The sequence below is a fragment of the Numenius arquata genome, chromosome 15 (genome assembly GCF_964106895.1).
Source record: "Numenius arquata chromosome 15, bNumArq3.hap1.1, whole genome shotgun sequence".
Classification (NCBI taxonomy): Eukaryota; Metazoa; Chordata; class Aves; order Charadriiformes; family Scolopacidae; genus Numenius; species Numenius arquata.
Window position 1 is genome coordinate 14735380 of NC_133590.1, and position 19791 is coordinate 14755170.

The window sequence follows — 19791 nt, forward strand, 5'->3', positions numbered from 1 at the left end:
AACCCTCCTCTCTGCCGAAGGTAATCCTGGATGTTAACTCCCTGCTGACAGAAATCTGGCTTCTGCTTTAAATAAAGGGAAACAGCTTACGCCTTCTTACATCTTGTAGGTTTTTGCTAAAACAGGAAAATACCTGTTTTGGGGGGAGAGTGGGGAGTGGGATGAAATGAACTGACCAATTTGCGTGTGGTGTGACTGCGGTGGCTGGTTGTTCAGGAGCAAAGTTTCTTGCAAATGTAGTTGTTTAAGAAATTACTTCCCCAGTTGTTCTGCCATTTCATTTACATCGGTTCTTTCCGTGCTGTGGGAAAAAGTGATTTCCAGCCAGGGATGGTTATCTCCGGAGCTGGTGACATGTTAAATCATTTTGTCAAGTATCAAATAGTTATTTTTTTCAATTGTATGTCAGGTGTGCATGACTTTAAACACTTGGGAGGTGTGTTTTAAGCATTTATTTGAGCACTGTTAATTCACAAGCATATTTTTTTGTTTGTTTGTTTAGAATTCTGGATTTAGATCTGGTCGTTAGAGATGAAGATGGCAATATTCTGGACCCAGAGCAGACCAGCACAATCAGCCTCTTCAGAGCACATGAAATAGCTTCCAAGCAAGTTGAAGAGAGATTACAGGAGGAAAAAGTAAGATACACTGTGCACTGTAGCTTTGAAACATAAGTGTAAGGTGACTTATTTTTAGCATTGATAATGAAGAATTAGATATATTTCTGAAGAGTTACCAGGCTTGTATGTCTTAGGCTGTTTAATTGTCTTTTTCATCCTTTAAGGGGCTTAGTAGAATTTGTGGTTAAGACCTATATCAGTAAATCGACTACGTTTGTAGGTTAGTGGCAGAGATGGGTATGTAGCAGGTTTGTGTGTCAGCTTGTCATAAGGATTTATTTTTGAGAATCGAGTAGAATAATGGCCTCATTATGTTTGTATGATTTCTGGATGCCAGTCCTGAAAGTCTGTTTGTTGAAATAAAGAGTGCATATTTAAAGGCATTTTCAGACTTGAACAGTCAGCTTCTTTACAATTCAAATACTTATTTTTATGAGGAAGCAGCCCTGCCTGTGTCAGCAGCAGTTACTGGAGCGTGGTATTCCTGAGGAGTCGCTCCTGAGTGCGATAGTGCTGCATCCTCTGGGGTTGTGATGGGCCATAGGCACACATGCAGCCCTTACCAAACTTGGGGTAAAAGTACACTAGTGTAAATAGGATTTAAACTATTAGATTTTTGTATCCAAAGTTGTTTCTTTGCCCTCACCTCAGCCAGTTTCCTTTGTGTCCCATATGCCTTCCTCCCTTCTGCCTGGATCAAGGAGTTTGTGGGAAGTTTATGGGAGCTGAAGTCCGAGGGGTCGGTAACCTGTAGAAATAGCATTGTTTTTCTCTCCTTTCTTTTTTGGCACTCTGTACCTGTCAGAAAACCATCAGACAAAGAACAAACTTTTTTTTTTTTTCATTTATATCTGAGGCTCTATCTTTTCCCCCATTTGTTTAGCTCTCTTTTTAATAAGTGGAGATCTCTCTCTCTTTTTTTGCCCCCCCCCCCCTTCTTTTTTTCTTTCTCTTTATGATGTGGCACTTTGAGACAGATCCAAAAAATGCATTTTGTCATAAATCCTAATACAAGCAAAGATCACAGAGTAGACACTCAACAGAAACCCCCTCTTCTTCTGTCTGAAAGGTTTTAGGAATGTTTTATAGTTGTTGGGTATTTGTTAGACTAAGTTAAACTTAAGTTTGTTCTGTTCTTGAATTACAGTCTCAGAAACAGAATATCGATATCAACAGACAAGCCAAGTTTGCTGCCACTCCTTCATTTGCTTTATTTGTAAATTTAAAAAATGTAGTCTGTAAAATAGGAGAAGATGCTGAAGTCCTGATGTCTCTGTATGATCCACTGGAATCAAAATTTATCAGGTTAGTGTGCTCCTGGGTGCACTCCCTCATCTGTGCTTGCTCAGATCTAGTGGTGAGGTAGTTTTGCAGGATGAGAGGGTTTAGGTTTAGGCTTGAGAGTTCAGTTTCTACATCCCCTGCTTCCTTAATGGAATTCTTACACTTTCTTGCTGAAGAGTTGCTTTCTTTTTATAAATGATCTACACAATGGGGAATGCCAACTCTCTGCTAAGTCAATATTAATTTGTTTAGGAGAAGTAGATTTGGTTTAAAATCGTCTTCTGTAAATTCTCAAGTTGATTGTATCTGCTAATGTTAAATGAAGCCATTTAAACAAAAAGTCCTTAAAAATATTGTTCTTTCAGTGAAAACTACCTGGTGCGATGGTCAAGCTGTGGACTCCCCAAAGACATAGACAGATTGCACAACCTCCGAGCAGTATTCACCGTAAGTGTGTGTGCTTGGCTCAACTGGCAAATTTTAAAGCACTCGTTTCATAGCTTTTGGATAACTGAAGAATGCACCGATCTGTATGTAAATGGGATGGTGTTACCTCTGCAGGTGATGGTCCTGGTGAAGGCTCACACGAGCTGTTTCTCATAAGTGGCTACTAAAAATTCTCAACATTTGGCTAAATCCAACGTTGCTCTTTGAAGTTTTAACTTAGTAGAAGTGATTTGGCCTCCTAGGCAATTAATGACACAGAAGTCGAGAGAAGACATTTAAGTACAGTTACAAAACTTCCTTTACTCTGAGAATAGTTGCCCTGGTGCTGGAGGCTGGCACGGGGAGGGCAAGTTCTGAGCGGCAAACCTTCTGCCTACTGAAATGGTACTTGAAATTCAATTATTATAAAGTGATCTAAGAAACTGCTGTTTCTAGGACCTGGGTAGCAAAGACCTGAAACGAGAAAAAATCAGCTTTGTCTGTCAGATCGTGCGAGTGGGGAGGATGGAGCTGAGGGACAACAACACAAGAAAACTGACCTCCGGGCTGCGGCGGCCCTTTGGAGTAGCAGGTAACGCTCTGTGTGCTGTGTCTGTCTATATCACACTATATTCCTGCACAGAAAGTCAGGGGTGTGAAACTCCTGTGGGGCCGTATAAACTCAGGATTGTTCCAGGTCCAGGTTAATCAGACCGATGGCTGTGTCGTAGAGTTTACTGTCACTTTCAGGACTCTCATTTAGCTAAAGATGCCAAAGGTTATTTGCCACACGATGTTACTCTATAGGAAAATTCTGGAATCGCACAGTTGATAACTCCATCCCTCGTCTGAGTCACCATTGCTTCCCGTCTCCTGGGGTATTCCCTCAGCACCCCTCTGCCCAGGGTCATCACTTAATTCAGTATGCTTTGGTTTATTTTTCAGTGATGGATGTTACTGACATAATTAATGGAAAAGTGGACGATGAGGACAAACAGCACTTCATACCATTTCAACCGTAAGTAGGGAATAGTTTCAAGAATATGTAGAAGTGAAAGAATTAGGATTTCAACTTTAATTTAAAACCCCAACATTTTAAACTTGATTGAAAGAAGTGTTCTATAGATATTCTGAAGCCTGTTTATTTCAGTGTGGTATTTTATCTTGAGTAGTACTTACTAATGTTACTTCTTGATAATTTCCTGTTAGTTATAACAGGATAGCCCCAGAAACTTTTATTTTTTGAAGTCCTTAGTTTAAAGCATTCCCAGTTTTTTCAGTCTTGCTTCCTTTTTGTTTCAAGATGTCAGGATGATAATGTGTAAGAGGTGAAATGCTTAAAATAAGGGCGGTGCTGGTTTAGCTCTACCTGAGATGGATAAAGACCGGCAGTGTTACCAACAGCCACTGCAGGTGACTCCTGTGAAATTAGTAAACAATAACATTTATCATTTTCTTAGTAGCAGATATAATTTCATAGTAGGGGCCACAGTAACTGAAGTACAAACAGAAGCTGAGAATTTGAAGGATGGCTTGATAGACCTCCTGCAGTAGGTATATCAGGAGGTACATAGACCTGGTCTTACTTCTAGTCATCTAGACCTTCAGACCTTTCCTCACTGACTCTAACGTTGCTGACGTAGAGTTTGATAGATGCTATTTTACAAGAATTTAATTAGCTAACAGCAAATATGGAGTCGGTGTCCTTTAAATTACAGACATGTATAAACTTAACATAATATCAAAGATCAGTTTTGACTTCAAGCCACAAAATCATATTAAGAAATCTGGGTTTAATAGCCTGAATTTTTGTGAACGTGTAGATGCGTGCAGAGAAAGTGCTTTTAGAAGTCAAAGCTTATGAACAAAAAAGAGCGTGTGGCAAATACTGTGGTCCATCAATAGTTCATAGGGCCATTTTTATTCGACAACGTGGGGAAAGGTAGAAGGAATAAGTCAAATGTGCATAAAATATGAATGCTTAGTTTTTCCCATGGTGGGAAATATTAGGCTGCCATCTGTTCAGAGAGGCAAAACATAGTTATGTCAGCTAAATTCCTTGATTAATGTACTGATGGATATTCAGAGGGCTTTTAATAATATTAAAAAAAGAAGCTTGAAATAATGTAATCTTAAATTAACTTTAAGCCTATTTTCCACAATAATTTGGGAAGCCCTCGTGGTTTGCCGCCGTAGGGCTTCTGAGAGGATGGCAGGGTCTGCAGGTGCTGCGAGGAGCCCAGCAGGGTTATTCCTCCTCTCTGAAATGGTTTCCTTTGCACGCAGCGGTGTCACTGGTGCGGTGCAGAGGGTATTAATATGAAAATCAGAATTACAATTCCATTTTTTTCAAGGAAAACAGGAGTTTTTAGGGAAGAGTGCGCTCATGATGTGTTTATTGTGTGGTAAACAATAGCAAGCTTATTTTTTAGTGCGTGTGGAAGTATGCAATGAAAATGAATCTTTGTGTATCAAAGTGGATGCTAATGGAACATCTAGTTTTCTGCTCCATTAACACTGATTTATTTTTTATATATATAAAAATCAGCTTTTTGAAAAGATGTACGATGTGATTTTTTTTTTTTTTTTTTGCCGCACTAAATTAAAACATTTTTCTGAAAAAGTATCTTCCAAAGAGTATGAATAATGTGAAAACATGCGATGAATACGTGTGTCATTACTTCCAACGTAGGCTTAGGCTGTATATATGAGCCACATTTTCCTTCTCATTCCACGCTTTGCTTCTGTTGTGCCACATGCAATTCTGTTTTCACATCTCTCTCTGTTTGTATTCATTCACTAGCCACCAACACAATGGCTGTCAAAAGCACTTGGCAAGATTACTTAAATGACACTTAATGCTGCTGTTTATTTATAGTTTCCATCGTTTTGTTTATTCATCGAGTTTAACAGTACGTTTGGATTATCTGCTCTTCTTTCCTGTGCCGTTTCTGTGAGGTTCACGGTAGCTTGTCCTTCAGACGGCGTGTGCTGCTGCTTAACTTATAGACTGAAGCTACCCTGGAGGTGTTGCGGGGCCACTTTGCTATGTGTATATATATATATATATTAAAGAGAGAGTAGGTTTTCACTGCTTAACAGGGGATTCTGGGGTGGGAGACATCCTTCCTGTCCTCGCAAAGTGTCCCTGGGGCCTGTGCATGCGTGTCCCTGAAGGGAGAAGTGACAACGTGCTGTACTTCTCGGTGGTAGATCAGCATTCTTCTGATTAATGATCTTCCTCTGTCTTTCTTGTTACCTTTCCTGTCCTTTGTCTTGCGTCGACTAATAAATACTCTTTGTCACAACTATGATATGATCTTTTGTGTTTCCCTTGTTACTGTGACTTCTGGTTTTCTGTGACCCTTTGTTTCCTGGTGTTGGTCGTCATGTGCATCCTCCAGGCTAGCATTGGATGACGCCATTCGACACAAGCAGCTGAACATATCATCCCGTTTTTCACCCAGGGTGGCAGGGGAGAATGATTTCCTTCAGACTGTTATAAACAAAGTGATTGCTGCTAAAGAAGTTAACCACAAGGGTCAGGGTATGTACTCTTCTTTCTATACACCGCTGTACCTAAAGCTGCTCAGCGCTTCTTTTGCAAAATGTGATGGTTTTCATTTTTGGAATGTTTTTGGAATCACACGTGCATAGTACTAGTTTTGCTTGTTCACTGCTGTTTGGTAACAGAAAATGTGTTTGCATGGTTTGTTCCCCCTCTTCCCCATCCTTCAGGGCTCATTCTGCTGTTCCCCCCACCCGCCCCACGTTAACTCTACAGGTTTTCCATCCTTTCTCTGCGTTGTCCATCACTTGGGCGTCTTTATATTCCTGTACTGGAAGCGATGACTCGGGGAATCGGCTCTTGCGCCCTTGAGCTGTGGACTTTGGCCTCCTGGTGTTGAAGGAAGGGATATTCCCTTCCTTCCCTTCCTTCGCCTTATTTTTCTGCTTCGCAGCTGCGTTGGCAGCATTTGGCTCCCTCTCGAGAAGACCCAGCCCGAGCTCGGCGGTGGAAACCACGGAGCCAGAGCAAGGCGACCCCAGCGATACCTTCTCTTACGGGCTCCTGGGGTCACTGCTCATAACCCAGACTATGCTGACGTGAAACTGAGATAACTTCCAAACTCTGGGTTGCTTTTTTGTGTGTGTATGTGTACGACACTGCATGATCGTAACGTGCCTGCCAGTTAAACAGTGAGTTGTGTGATGGCTCGATTACTACCGTACTGACTTCACTCTTTTGGGGGGAATCTGGATTAATAGTGTTATACAGGCCAGCGTGGAGTTTCCACCAAGCACTGCGAATATCTTTATTGCTTGTAGGGGGTATCTGAACGATAGACCCAAGAAAAGCTTCATACTTCTTCCTGATTTTTACTATTTCATAGAAAACAAAAATGTCAATAAACTTATATTTATTTATTTATATTAAAAAAATCATCCATTAGCTAAAGAGGAAAACTTAGATCTGCTTTCCCCCTTCCCTCCGCTGTTTTCACCTCCACTTCCAGTGTTTTATCAGAAAGGTGGAAACGTTTCAGCTCCTTCGATTGATTTCAGATTCTCTCCCTAAGAAAGGCGCCCAGGCAAAGAGAACGGGATTACGATCTGTTGCTTTGCCAGGCAGAGTAGGTGCTGTTGCTGGTTAATGAAATAGCAGCTGTTAGGACCATCTCTGGCAGCAAGTCAGCATATAGCCTTTTATAAGGGATTTTAATAGAAAAGCAAGCTCGCTGCCAGATATATACCGAATGAATGCATAGTTAATTGTGTGTGTAACAGGGTAACCCACAATTTGTTTTATAGATGAATACTTTTTTGGGGTATTTTTCCTAGATTTTAATTTCAGGATTTTCTTCTGCAAATGGCTGCTGCAATTATTTCATGCTTAAACTTGATTGCCAGCCACTCTACCCAGGGTGTGAGGCTTCTTCCCTCCCCCCTTCCCGTTCGATATCTTTCTTTTTCCTGTAACAAGTGTGCCTGATGTTACTTGGCAAGCGCTGGCTTTTTAGTGGCGCCTTCTGCTACTGAAGAGAAAAATGTCAACTGTGTAAAGCTGATGCTGGAGATTTCTTTGTGCTCAGTGCAGGAAAAACAACTTATGGGGGTGGTGGTGATGAATCAATTCAGGGTGCATTTCTGCTGGTGCTCTCTCTGTTGGCATCTCAGTATTGGTTGGTTGAAATACGTGTTTTTTCCACTCAAATCAACGTTGCCGCTTCTCTTTCTTCTTGTGGAAGATAAACATTTCATTAGAGAGAACTCGTGAGAGTTCAAAGGAGAGATGAAAGCTTGAGGCAGTTCTGCTAATGGCTTAATAACTGTATTTCCACGAGACCCTTTGTGGAATACTTAAGTGAGGGAAGAAGCCTGGTTCTCAGAGCTGTGCCAGGAGGAGGGATTCTTCTGGGATCACTCCGGCTTCGTCCCAAGGGCACAGAAGGCTTGTTTCCATATTCACAGCCCAGACTTCAGTGGGTCCAGCTGATAACCGAGGGTTTCCTTCTTCCAGTTGATGTTTTATGGTGCTGCTGACCTGGTTCTCTTCTGAATGGAGACCTGTTCTGTTGAAATTTTTGGGCTGTGAATGAAGCGTTTGGCTGTAGTAAGCCTGTGCATGGGAACCTGTATGTTCCTCTGCCCAAATCCTCCCTGCCAGGGCACCTTCCACACGGTAGGGCTGCAAAGTGCACAATACAAAGGCCCGAATCCTTATCTTGCACAGATTTCCCGTTTCTTGGGTTTTTTTATTAGCCAGCCAGCTTCCACTTGAGGATTCTATGTGGTTTTCCAGAAAGTCTGATACAATCAGACATATTTAAGTTTGCGGTACTTGTGTTTCTGCTTGAAGCGGTGGGGTTTCTTTGAGTGTTTTAACGTACTTTGTAAAGTATATTTTTTGTAGATGAAGAGCAGTTACCATAATGTAATGTCCTTACATTTTAGAATGTGTAACAAGAAATTTTTAGTAATTAGAAAAAAAAAAAAAAAAACAGCGGTGTGATAATTGTGGTTTTTGCACAACAGGTTTGTGGGTGACTTTGAAACTTCTTCCAGGAGATATTCATCAGATTAGGAAAGAGTTTCCACACTTAGTGGACAGGTCAACAGCCGTGGCTCGGAAAATGGGCTTTCCTGAGATTATTATGCCTGGTAAGCCATTGTGTCAATTAATGCTGCTTTGTTCTATTTTAACCTTCTTTAAATATCTGTATGTATGGAATCCTTGGGGGGAAAAAAAAAAGATGAATTTGAAGTATGATACACCTTAGAAATAATGGAATGTCTGAGGATTTTGTCTCATTTAAAATAAACGTGAAATACTTTTGGTAACCTGCCACACGCTGCATAAATAAATAAAACTAACAGCCCCCACAGAAGATGTGATATCACAGTGACAGTGGAAATTCTCCTCTCTTTCTCCAGTGAAGAAAAATGTACACAAAGCAAACGCTTCATATTCTCTCCCCGGCAAGGGAATATGTAAAACTTCTATCCTGTGATGAATCCAAACCAGAAAGATTTTTCAGAGGAACAGGCTTGATTTAGAGATATAAAAGTCTCTTAGAGTTTGTACTAGGTTTGGATAAGGTATCTGAAAGAAAGCCATATTGTCTTTTTTTTTTATTTATTCATATATTCCTTGGTGCTTCTCAAAATAAAAATTGCCATAAGCAACAGAGTACAGAAACCCTCCTGCACTGTCCTTTTCAGATTGATGGGCTTTGGAGATCCATTAGATATTTTCCAAAACCATCCCAGTTCCAGCTCTCCCGGTGGTTGCTGACTCAGCGTTTGTCAGTTGTTTTACTGTCTCCCCAGTGTGGTGTAAGTGCCTCAGCACCTCTGCTTGTTATGGTGGTTTGTCGGCACATAAACCATCTGCCTCATGAAATTATTGGAAATCCCCTGTTTCCACAATTCATTTTCAAAATTTCAATTGAATTGGGGTGTAGTTGAAGACGGTTTGAAGATGTAAAGCTAAATACAACCCTCCCCTGCCGCCCCCAAGCCAGCAAAAACATCAAACCACTTCCCGATGTAACAAGTTAAACAGATCTTGGTAGGCTGTTTAAATATTTTTAAATTGCAAAATCTCTGCGTATGGGATAAAGTAATGACTGTGGTGAAACTCATCCTTTCAGATTCATAATGAAAGACGTTGTGTAAAAAAAACCAACCAAACAAAAAATTAAAAAAAAAAAATAAATAAAAATTAAGGTGTTTTTTTGACTGATATGGTACATACTCTTAATGCTGATGTTACGTTCTTCCAGTCCAGTAACAATCCATGATCTTTTTGGTTTGTTTTTTGTTGGTTTGTTATGAGTTCATAGTTCAGCTGGTTTTGGTACTACTGGTTTTGAATGTTCAAGATTCTGTAGCTTTTAAATGTTTTGCCGGGTATATGTACGATTGCTGTTACTAAAATGTGTTGGCCGTTCTTTCTATGCCTCATTGGTCTCACAAATCAATAGGTATCCTGTGAAAATTGCTAAGAACTTTGTGCTTTGCTTTTTCTTTTAGGTGATGTTCGTAACGACATCTACGTAACCTTGGTTCAGGGGGATTTTGACAAAGGCAGTAAAACAACAGCAAAGAACGTAGAAGTTACAGTATCTGTTTACGATGAAGACGGCAAAAGATTAGAGGTATTAAAGTATTTAACATCTGGGGTTTTTCTGATTTTGATACACATCTGTTTATGGCTTGTCAACATCCTTTCTCTTTATTTGTCAATTGAAATCCCTGTTTTTATTAACAACAAAACTTTCTCTTTTGTTATAACTAAATTCATCTTGTTATATCAGTGCGTGCACTTGGGTACTGATTTCATGAGGAGCTCTGAGCATGAGCCATTCTGTCTTATTTTGACCTACCTCACCGATTTATTTATTTTGTTTGTTTATTTGAATGAAAATGTAGAGTTGAAGGTAGACATAAACATTTTTTTCTTCTGTTTGTGTTTTCAAGAGCGTTATTTTTCCTGGTGCTGGTGATGAAGCCATCTCGGAGTACAAGTCAGTAATATATTACCAAGTAAAGCAGCCTCGCTGGTTTGAGACTGTAAAGGTATATAAATTGTTACAATAACCTCCTCCCTGTGGGGTAATATGCAATTAATGCAGGTTTCAGTGGAAACCCTTGAGAAAAAAAAATAGGGAAATTCAACTCTTGTGATCGTGTTTAGCAGGACAAAAGGAGTAGCTCGACTTTCAGAGACTGCTGGAGAATATATTTGACTTTTATTGCATAATGCATTTTATTTCATCCTTTTGGTCACGACGACTGTTACAGGGGCGCTCCAACATCTGTTTAGGAAGGGTTTACTCGATTTCCATGAAGCTGACCTAGAAGAGCAGGATATTAAGGTTAAAACAGAATTACTGTAGTGTTGGACTCATCAGTGTTTTGGGATCTGGCCGATTCTGCTTTACGCTGGCTGAATTTGCTTGGGTAATAGCATTTTAGCTTAAATGCCACGTTTGAATATTACAGAGGAGGCTGCTGTTAGCTTCCTAAAACATATTCTATCTAGCTGTAGGCAGTGGGAGCAGCGTATGTGTACTGAGGAGGGACTTACAGCTACTCCCCACACCGTTGGTTTATGTCCAAAGGTGCACCTGGACGGGGTGTTTGAGAGCAGTTACAGCACAGAGCCTGTATGTGACTGTAATTAAGAAAATATGATGGTTCTAGCAAAAATACTGGGGGGAAGAGCACTGGTTACACCCCTGCATGTTGATTATGTGTGAATTGGAGATACACTAATAGTACGTGTAGTAGAATTTTTGTGTAGATAATGAATGAGTTAAGAATTTTTGCTTTGCTGCTTTTGGTAATCAAGTTGACGTCTACCAGTCAAACTCAAGAGGGGCTTGTTCCTGAGCTTAAGGGAGGTTGTGGGGGAAAGGCATTGAGGTTACAGCCCAACATCTGAAGTTGCAGGCCTTGTCGGGTAACTTAAAAGGCTTGTTTCATTCCTTCTTTCTTTCCTGGTGTAAGAATTGGCAATTTTCCTGGGGAATCTATGTCCTTTCAAGGTCTTCTGTAGCAAAATGAAGCTGGTACTTAATGTTAATCTTTTTGAAAGCACCAAGCATGTTGTTGAAAGATGCCTAGATGAGATTTGGTAGTGGTTGATGATGTTTGAAGATACCGTGCTGACTGTTTTCTTTCTTCATCCTCTTCCCCTAACTGTGAAGGTCGCGATCCCCATCGAAGATGTGAACCGCAGTCATTTAAGGTTCACGTTCCGTCATAGATCATCGCAGGACTGTGAGTAAATCACCCTTGTCGTTACGGTTCTTATCATTGCCTGGTGCCAAAATCTGCTGAAACAGGCAGAACGTTCCTAATCTGTAACTGACTATTGTAATAGCTTTTAGTGCTATTGTTTTGCCTGCTTATTTGCTAATTTTATGTTATTTGCCTGCTTATTTTGTGTTAGCATCTCTTCTTTTTTCTTTTCATGTCTTCCTTACCTATCGATATCAAGTTTTCCCTTTCTTGTCCCGTTATTTCTCCAAATCAAATAAAGGGGCTGGTGGATAAAGCTTTCAGCTGGAAGGGTTGTGGTATGGAATATCTTAGAGGTCAGTGGGTAGGGAGTAGTAAAGATATTTCACAACCCCACGTGTGAAATGGGAATGTGAAAGAGTTTACAGTAGGCTTAGCATCACTAATTGTAGACTGAGGTATGAAGAAACTTAGTTTCTGGTTCTCAGACTGACTTGTGGTTGTTTTGAAGTCATTTTGGGCTAAAAGATATTTGAGAGCTTGTGGTTTTCCTCAGCTTTCCTGTAACGCCGCTGGCAGCTGGGATGCTGTGAACAGCTGAGGATCAGGTGGAGATAACTAAACATCTTCCATTTGTCAATGCTTGTTTTGTAGTGAAGTTTGGGGATTTTCCTTGGTTGTGATAAAGTTCATTTCATATCATGATTACAGGGGCTGTCTCACTTAATAGAAAAGGTTTTCAAAATTTGCAGCAAAATGTTTTTGCTGTAGAATAAATGCGTAGACAATAGCGTTAATCAGGTAGTGTCCACTAGATGCATTTTAAGATGCGTAACACTCTTCATGTATGCTTACCTGTGTGATCTGTGATACATTACCCCATAGCAGTTCTTTAATTGAAGCTGTATATTCTGCAAATTGATCATTAATAAAAGGTTTACTTAGTTTAGAGAATGATACTTGCTAATGAAAACAACGTGCAGAAAATTAGTGTCATTAGTGTAAAAATTATGGGAGAGGTGTTTCTATGATGACTCAAAAATTTAGGTTGGCCATAGTTTAAATATTAATTAGAGGCTGTGCCTTAGGGCTGCAGGGCTTTCTCACAGGCTGCTTGGTCTGTCTCAAGTTGGTTGCACTTTCCTTCTGGTTTGACTTCAGAACTTACTTTGTAATTTCTACTTGTCCCGTTGCTTTGGTTTTTATTTAACTTTTGACAATAAATTTGGAATGAGAGCAAACAATGCATTTTTTTAGTTCATATTAGTTGTAGAGTGGGTCAACTTTCAGAAACTTAGGTGCTTCATCTGGAGTTACGGATCCAATTTCTGGTTTGATTTTAATCTTCCCCCTCTAAATGGTAGAGCCCTGATGAGATCCTCAGTGCTGGTTTTAAATCGTTATTCTAGGTACCCAGCACTGCCGTTCTTCTAACTCTGAAAAACCCAAACATTATAAATGCATCAAATGTCTGTTCTGTTTTTAAAAAGTTGCCTTAATTCAGCTTTCTAAATGAACACACAGAATATAGAAATATTAAGCATCTGATTACTCTTGCCATGGTCAGATTCTTAAACATTTATTTCTCATGTTATTGGTTCTATCTTGAGTTTAGAAGACTCTCACGATTACTTGTACTTTTTCTCCAACTGAGAATCTTTATTATGGCCATTCACTTATAGGTTATCCGTGTTTTTGAGATCAGGTGGACTGTCTGTACTACTGTCAAATACTTAATTATCCTTTTTTTGTTTGTTTGCTTGTTTTATAACAGCCAAAGATAAATCGGAGAAAATATTTGCCTTGGCGTTTGTGAAGCTCATGAGATACGATGGAACAACTTTGAGAGATGGAGAACATGACCTTATTGTTTACAAGGTAGAATTTTGAGATACTTAAGTCTTTCTGTAGTAGCTGGATCAGTGTGAACACCACTGGCTTTTAATGAATTATTGTTACAGAATTGCACAGAAAAATGTGTTAAAGACTATTCTGTTAGATCAAGCAACTAAATAGTAAGTACTGGGCAATTCGCATATTTGGCAGATTGATTGTTAAACCTGGAGTATGTTTTACTGGGCATGCCTTAATTTTTAAGGTGCTTGTTACTGAGTTTTATGTGTGTTTTCATGTCTGGGAGTAGTTACTTCTTTAGCACCTTAAATAGCCCATTTTGGCTTTGACCTGTAAACAGGGTAGTGCTAAATTACTGTTGTTGAAGACCCATTGGAGATAGCTCCATTTCTGGAGCAAACCTAAGAAAATCCAGTGTAAATAATAAAATTTTATTATTACCCAGGCTTTTTACTAGATATTTTAGAACTGTTTCATATTTTATTTCAAACACTACTATAGGCAGAAGCAAAGAAGCTGGAGGATGCCTCGACGTATTTAAGTCTGCCATCCACTAAAATAGAACTGGAGGAAAAGGGACACTCGGCGACAGGGAAGAGTATGCAGAACCTGGGAAGCTGCACCATCAGCAAAGACTCTTTCCAGATTTCCACTCTAGTTTGTTCAACAAAACTTACCCAGAATGGTAAGTCTATGGAACTGCTGGAGCTTCTGCTCCTCACGGTTGGAGTGGGGGTGGACTTTCCTGCTGTTTCCGTCTCCCTTCTCTGTGAATGGATGGTGGGTTTTTTTGCCATGTGGTCTTGGATTAAATTATGTGGATGCAGCAAAAGCATTTCCGGAGTGTGTGTATTATCCAGCCTTTTCTCTGCCCGTGGACTTTGTTTTGCTTTAGAGCAGTACATGTCTCTAAGAAAACACAAGAATCCAAATTAAATGGAGTCAGGAATATTGTTTACCATAACGTTGAGACTTCCGTACTGCTGCACAGAGAAAACGGGCTCCGTGGCATTTTACGTCTCTGTGGGTATGAATAATAGCACGGAGGAAGAGGATGAGTTTGCTTTCCAGAGTAGGTAATATCTCAGCTCTGCTCCAAAATAAGCTGTTATATGTCACTTCCAAGGTGCAATATCCCTCTCTTATGCCTGAATAAAGCCCTGATGTTTTCTTGTGTTGGGCAGAAGGGATGTGAGCGTGAGAGTGCGTTGCGTGGAGGTCATTCTCACGCTCACACATCCTCCCATGAACACAGAGTACCAGCAATGGACTTGGCATATTTTGTTCCTTTTAAAACTTGCCTTCTATACATTTTTCATGTGTGTTTGTCAGCTGGCTGACTGCATCCGAAGGCAGTGGAAAGCGGAGCTGATGGCAGCCACCAAAGCAAATATTTCACATTTTCCAGACTGTGCCCTCTCTGTAATTTTCGTGCTTGGTTGCCATGGAGCGGTCCCTCGTTCTCGGCGCCGCACCAGGAGCAGACTGGGGAGTGTGGGTGGGTCATTGAGACGGGAGTGAGTCACGGCAGGGACAGGGACCGGTCCTCCGTGACTCAGGGAGGGCTCAGTCCGGATGGATCTGTCGGGAGTCGAGAGCTTAGGACGCGGGGGGTGGGTGGGAATAATGATTAGATCGTCATGTTAATGAGTTTTCCCCTGTCCAGAGGGAAAGTTACTGGTCTGGTACAACTTCATAGTCAACTCACAATTTTATTGCGGTGTTTTTCAGTGGCATCTCTGTTGTAGCACATCCTCGGTGTTTCATATTCAGAGCACATCGGGATCTCTGCAGTCTGGTGCTCTTAGAGCCTAAGAGGATGTTTAGCAAAAAAAAATTGGGAAATGATTTTGGAATTTCTTAGCGAAGATGGGATCATAGCTCAACAGGAAAACGGTGCTTTGGGGGATTTGTAGAACGCGTGTGGAATTGAGCTGCTTTGTGTTTGTGACGTGATTGGGGGTTTTTATTCCTCAGTCTTTCTTAGTGCTTATTAGCAGTTAGAAGTATTTCATACTGATCAATATATTGGCTTTGCTTTCACAGAACTATTAGTAAAATTAAGACTGAGCATTGTTTCATGCTTAATTTACATATAGTTTGCTTTGAACTTTTGATCTTTCTTTAATGTTGCTGTTAATTATGTTGTCTGTGAAACTTTCACAAAATTGCCAAAGCCTTTTCTCTTTCTTCAAAGTATTTTGACATTGCTAAACGAGATCACTGTCTATCCCTAAGCAATTTAGAAGATAAACAAAAAATTTTCATCATTAAATTCCTCCCTTGAGTATCATTTTTCATCTAAAAATTGGCAGAGCTGTTCAGATTATAGTTTCTGAAGCTGATTTTAACTTCTGTGAAATTATTGGTTAATATTCTTTCTTTCAATTTCTTAAAAATAAGTAAGTAGAAATCCACGATTATCCTTGTGTGCCAAAATGTTGAGGCAAAACATGATTTTCTCCTTTTGGTCATCTATAATAGTTCTTTCGTCAACCTCCATTTGGAATTGGCTTTAAGACTTATTTTTAGTGATTCTGGAAGTATGTTAATAAATCATATGGCTCTTCCTGCATTTGTATTTGATGTTGCAAACTATCTTTTTGTATATAAGCTCTTTGGATACTCACTTGACTTCAGTTCTCTGTGCACTGTAAGTGATTAACATTTCTTTTCTGTTAGTAATTTATGTCCTTAGCTCTGAAAAGTCTCCAAAATAGCAAACTTGGCCACTGGAAAGACTTCAGCTATTTTCCTTGAGAGAAAGCGATAGTGTGAAGTATCTACTTAGTTAACATTTGAGCAGTTGTGAGTGAGTTGTGGCAGAACATATTACAGCAACATGTTTCCTGGCCTTTTCTTAGATTTTGAGATAATTTTGCGGAAGAGTAGCAATGTAAACCAAAGAGGAAAACTGTTTAAAAACAAGCAGAAAAAACCCCCTACCTCCTCAGGAATCAGTGAGAAGATCAGCGCTTGGAGGCATCAGAAGTTGCTGTTGGTCATCAATTGGCCTCTGGGCCAGATTCTCCTCCTCTGCCATCTGAGGAAGAAGAGAGTGTTCTTCCTCCTGTATCAACAGGATACAATTGTGTTCTCAATACGGGAGATCAATTGTGTACGGGATCAGTTGTGTTCTCTCAAGACTTTATGTAACAAATATGTCCTTTATGGGCTGAAGAAACACTTTGACATAAACATTAAGTGTATTTTTGTGTAATGAAACAGCTTCTATATTAGAACTCTGGAATTTAAGAATTGGTATGAAACCCTATCAAACTATCTATGTGTTGAAGTCATGACCGACTGTACCGCTGTCACCTCGTTTATTAACTGATGTGGCACTGGGTCCCCACCGTCGCTAGGGGGTGGTTGGCTCATTGACACCTCACACTTGCTTTGCTACGTGTTGTGGGGCACTGAGTGCATCAGCAGACACCCCAAAACTGGGAGGGCTTTGTTGGGTTGGTGTGTTTTTTTCTTTAATTGGTTTTCTTTGGATTTTTTTAAGGTCAGAAGTGAGAAATTTCATCCCATATGTTATGGCATATATGCTTGTGATTGGCAGCACCTCAGAAGATCTCTCTGGGGTGGGAAATGTTGGGCTTTCTGTTCTTGGGGTAAATGGAGAGCGAGGTCTGTTCTGAAGCCATTCCTGATGTCATGTCCGAGTCAGGGTTGTGTGTTGATTTTGGTTTCCTTTATCTGAGCAGCCTGCTGAGCTAAGACAAACTGACGTCTTGGTTTCTCCTTATAAGAAAGGTAGTTTTGGTATTTGAATCTTCTTTTTCTGGCAATTAGAAGCTGGAGATCCCAGGAAATCCAGACGGAGGGACAAAATGGCATCAGAAATGACACCTCCCTCTACACAAAGACTGGCTGGGGATAGTAAATCGGACCAGTGCCTCTTACAGGGCTACCACGGTAGATGTCCTTTTATCATCAGGGTGATGGGAGTAGAATCACAGAATGATATGGGGTTGGAAGGGACCTCTAGAGCTCATCTAGTTCAATCCCCTGCCAGAGCAGGGTCACCCAGAGCAGGTTGCACAGGAACGTGTCCAGGCGGGTTTGGAATGTCTCTGGAGAAGGAGACTCCACCACCTCTCTGGGCAGCCTGTTCCAGGGCTCTGCCACCCTCAAAGTAAAGAAGTTCCTCCTCATGTTTAGATGGAACTTCCTATGTTCCAGTTTGTGCCCGTTACCTCTTATCCTGTCACTGGGCACCACTGAAAAAAGACCAGCCCCATCCTTCTGACACCCATCCTTGAAGTATTTATAGGTGTTGATCAGATCCCCCCTGTCTTCTCCTCTCCAGACTAAAAAGACCCAAGCCCCTCAGCCTTTCCTCCTAAGAGAGATGTTCTAGTCCCCTCATCATCTTTGTAGCCCTTTGCTGTACCCTCTCTAGCAGTTCCCTGTCCTTCGTGAACTGGGGAGGCCAGAACTGGACCCTGTGCTCCAGATGTGACCCATTAATGGGTTTGCTGGAAAATTTTTCTGGTTACCAGTAGCCGGAGAGCTGTCTAGTGTTCTACCTGTCTGTTTGCTGTTGTGAAGCGTCTGGGGTATCTCTGAGGCTTATTGAAGATATTTCTGTGTTTTCTTTTCTGCCTGAAGGACTCAGACCTCTAGGTAATAGAGACTGTTACTGATCCGGAGCCAAGACTTCAGGGAACCAAGGAGACTAGGCTTTCAGAGAACAGCTGAGAGGAATTTTACTTAGTCATTCAGCACAATTGATAATTTAGGAAAAAAAAAAAAAAGCAATACACACAATGTGACAAATTCAGGGGCTACACTGGCATAAAAATGAAGATGTGAATACAGAATTAAACGAGACAGAAGAAGTGGAAAATCAAATGCTTAAAGTCAAGAGGGAAGATTATTTCAAAGATCACACAGAAATTTAATTAGAGTGGAAATGTTGTCTAACTTCAGTGACTGGCCTTTGAGAAGAGTTTGGGTATCTCTATAGGGAAACCTTTGGGTAGACACAGGTCAAGGAAAGTATCTAACCAGGAAGTTGGACCATTTGCTTCCGGTAGCTAAATAAGTTGTAAAAGAAAATCTTCATCTGCAGTCCGTATAAGTTACATTCGCCCAAATAAAGTTGCTGTTGGCTGCTTGATGGGCTGGATGTTGGTTCTAACCCTTTGCGATTGAAAATCCTCAGTCTGTTTTCTTCCTCTGATATTTTCCGATCACATAAATTTCACTTGGCCTGGGCTGACTACGGTAATTACCGTTTAATACAGGCTAAAATACCGCTTTACATTCTTACCCTGTTCTACTTCCTGTATTATTTTATGCCTAGGCCTATTAAAAGAGTAGGATTGACTGACCGACTGACATTTTGCTGGGGTTAATGCTTGCACTAACGGAGTGAAAGCACATTTTTACTGTACACTGTAACTTATTTTTCTCTGGAAGTTGGACGGTGTTGACATTTTCTCTTCACACATGTATATTCATTTCGCGTTCGCTGTGTCATCACGCTGCAAGTACATGTGGGTTTGTTTTCTTGGGGCAATACACGATGCCATTCAGAGATAGTCTGCGCTGGCTTTTGTTCAGATGGTTTCTTTTGTCGAGCTGCTGCCTTTTTAGAAGTCAGACTGAACCCAAATTCAGTTGTGGAAAGCTGATCTAAACATATTCATGAAACACTTTGAATAAGGCATGGAAGCATCTTTACTTTTCTTCCAGAAGCAATTTTTCTGTCAACATTGAGTTTCTCTCAGCCTATAGGCTTCTTGTAGGCTATATTAAAAAATAAAAAAAATTACAAAAATGATTTGTTCAAAGCTCTAATGTAGTAAAACACTATTCTGCTCTCAAAGAGATGATAAGAGGGCTTGGTTTGAGTGCTGCTCAGAGGGGAGTCCGTCCCAAGGAGAATTGCAGTCCATCCCACTAAATGTAATTTTATTTATTGCATAGAAAGAGAGGTTTTGAGGAAGGTCTAGCAGCTGCTCTGGCTCTCTGCATGTAATTCCCACTATATACCCTGCAGATGTATGTCTGGGTAAACGTTTTGTTCGTTGCTTTGAAAGTTTAATAAAAGAAGTGAGGGGGTATTGGTTGGGAGAAGTCATCTGTCCTGTCCTATAACACCGTTTAAGAGTTATATTGGGCAGAATTCACATATTGTTACCTGTATTTGGGAGGAGGTAATGAGCAGTAGTAATCCAGTGGCTAAACTTAATGTAGACAGTCTCTAAAATCTCCTATTTGTCTCTCTTTAGGGGCTTCTACTGAGAATGACTAATTGGGGAGCCCTGATTTTGAGTTGCCTCGTGGATTTTGCTTAAAGGAAACAGATAAATGGTGTTGCAGCTCTTTGTGACTAATAAAA

The 19791-nt window shown here is 40.5% G+C and overlaps 1 protein-coding gene across 1 annotated transcript in view; it reads left to right on the plus strand.

Moving 5' to 3' along the window:
• DOCK1 (dedicator of cytokinesis 1) overlaps nt 1-19791 on the plus strand; it is a 298792-nt gene that overhangs the window by 37306 nt on the left and 241695 nt on the right. The window contains exons 7-18 of the mRNA XM_074158901.1: nt 503-638; nt 1768-1925; nt 2270-2351; nt 2787-2922; nt 3276-3348; nt 5735-5877; nt 8367-8492; nt 9867-9991; nt 10314-10412; nt 11546-11618; nt 13354-13457; nt 13935-14118. Coding sequence (XP_074015002.1) covers nt 503-638; nt 1768-1925; nt 2270-2351; nt 2787-2922; nt 3276-3348; nt 5735-5877; nt 8367-8492; nt 9867-9991; nt 10314-10412; nt 11546-11618; nt 13354-13457; nt 13935-14118 — 1439 coding nt within the window. The remainder of the gene's footprint in view (nt 1-502; nt 639-1767; nt 1926-2269; nt 2352-2786; nt 2923-3275; nt 3349-5734; nt 5878-8366; nt 8493-9866; nt 9992-10313; nt 10413-11545; nt 11619-13353; nt 13458-13934; nt 14119-19791) is intronic.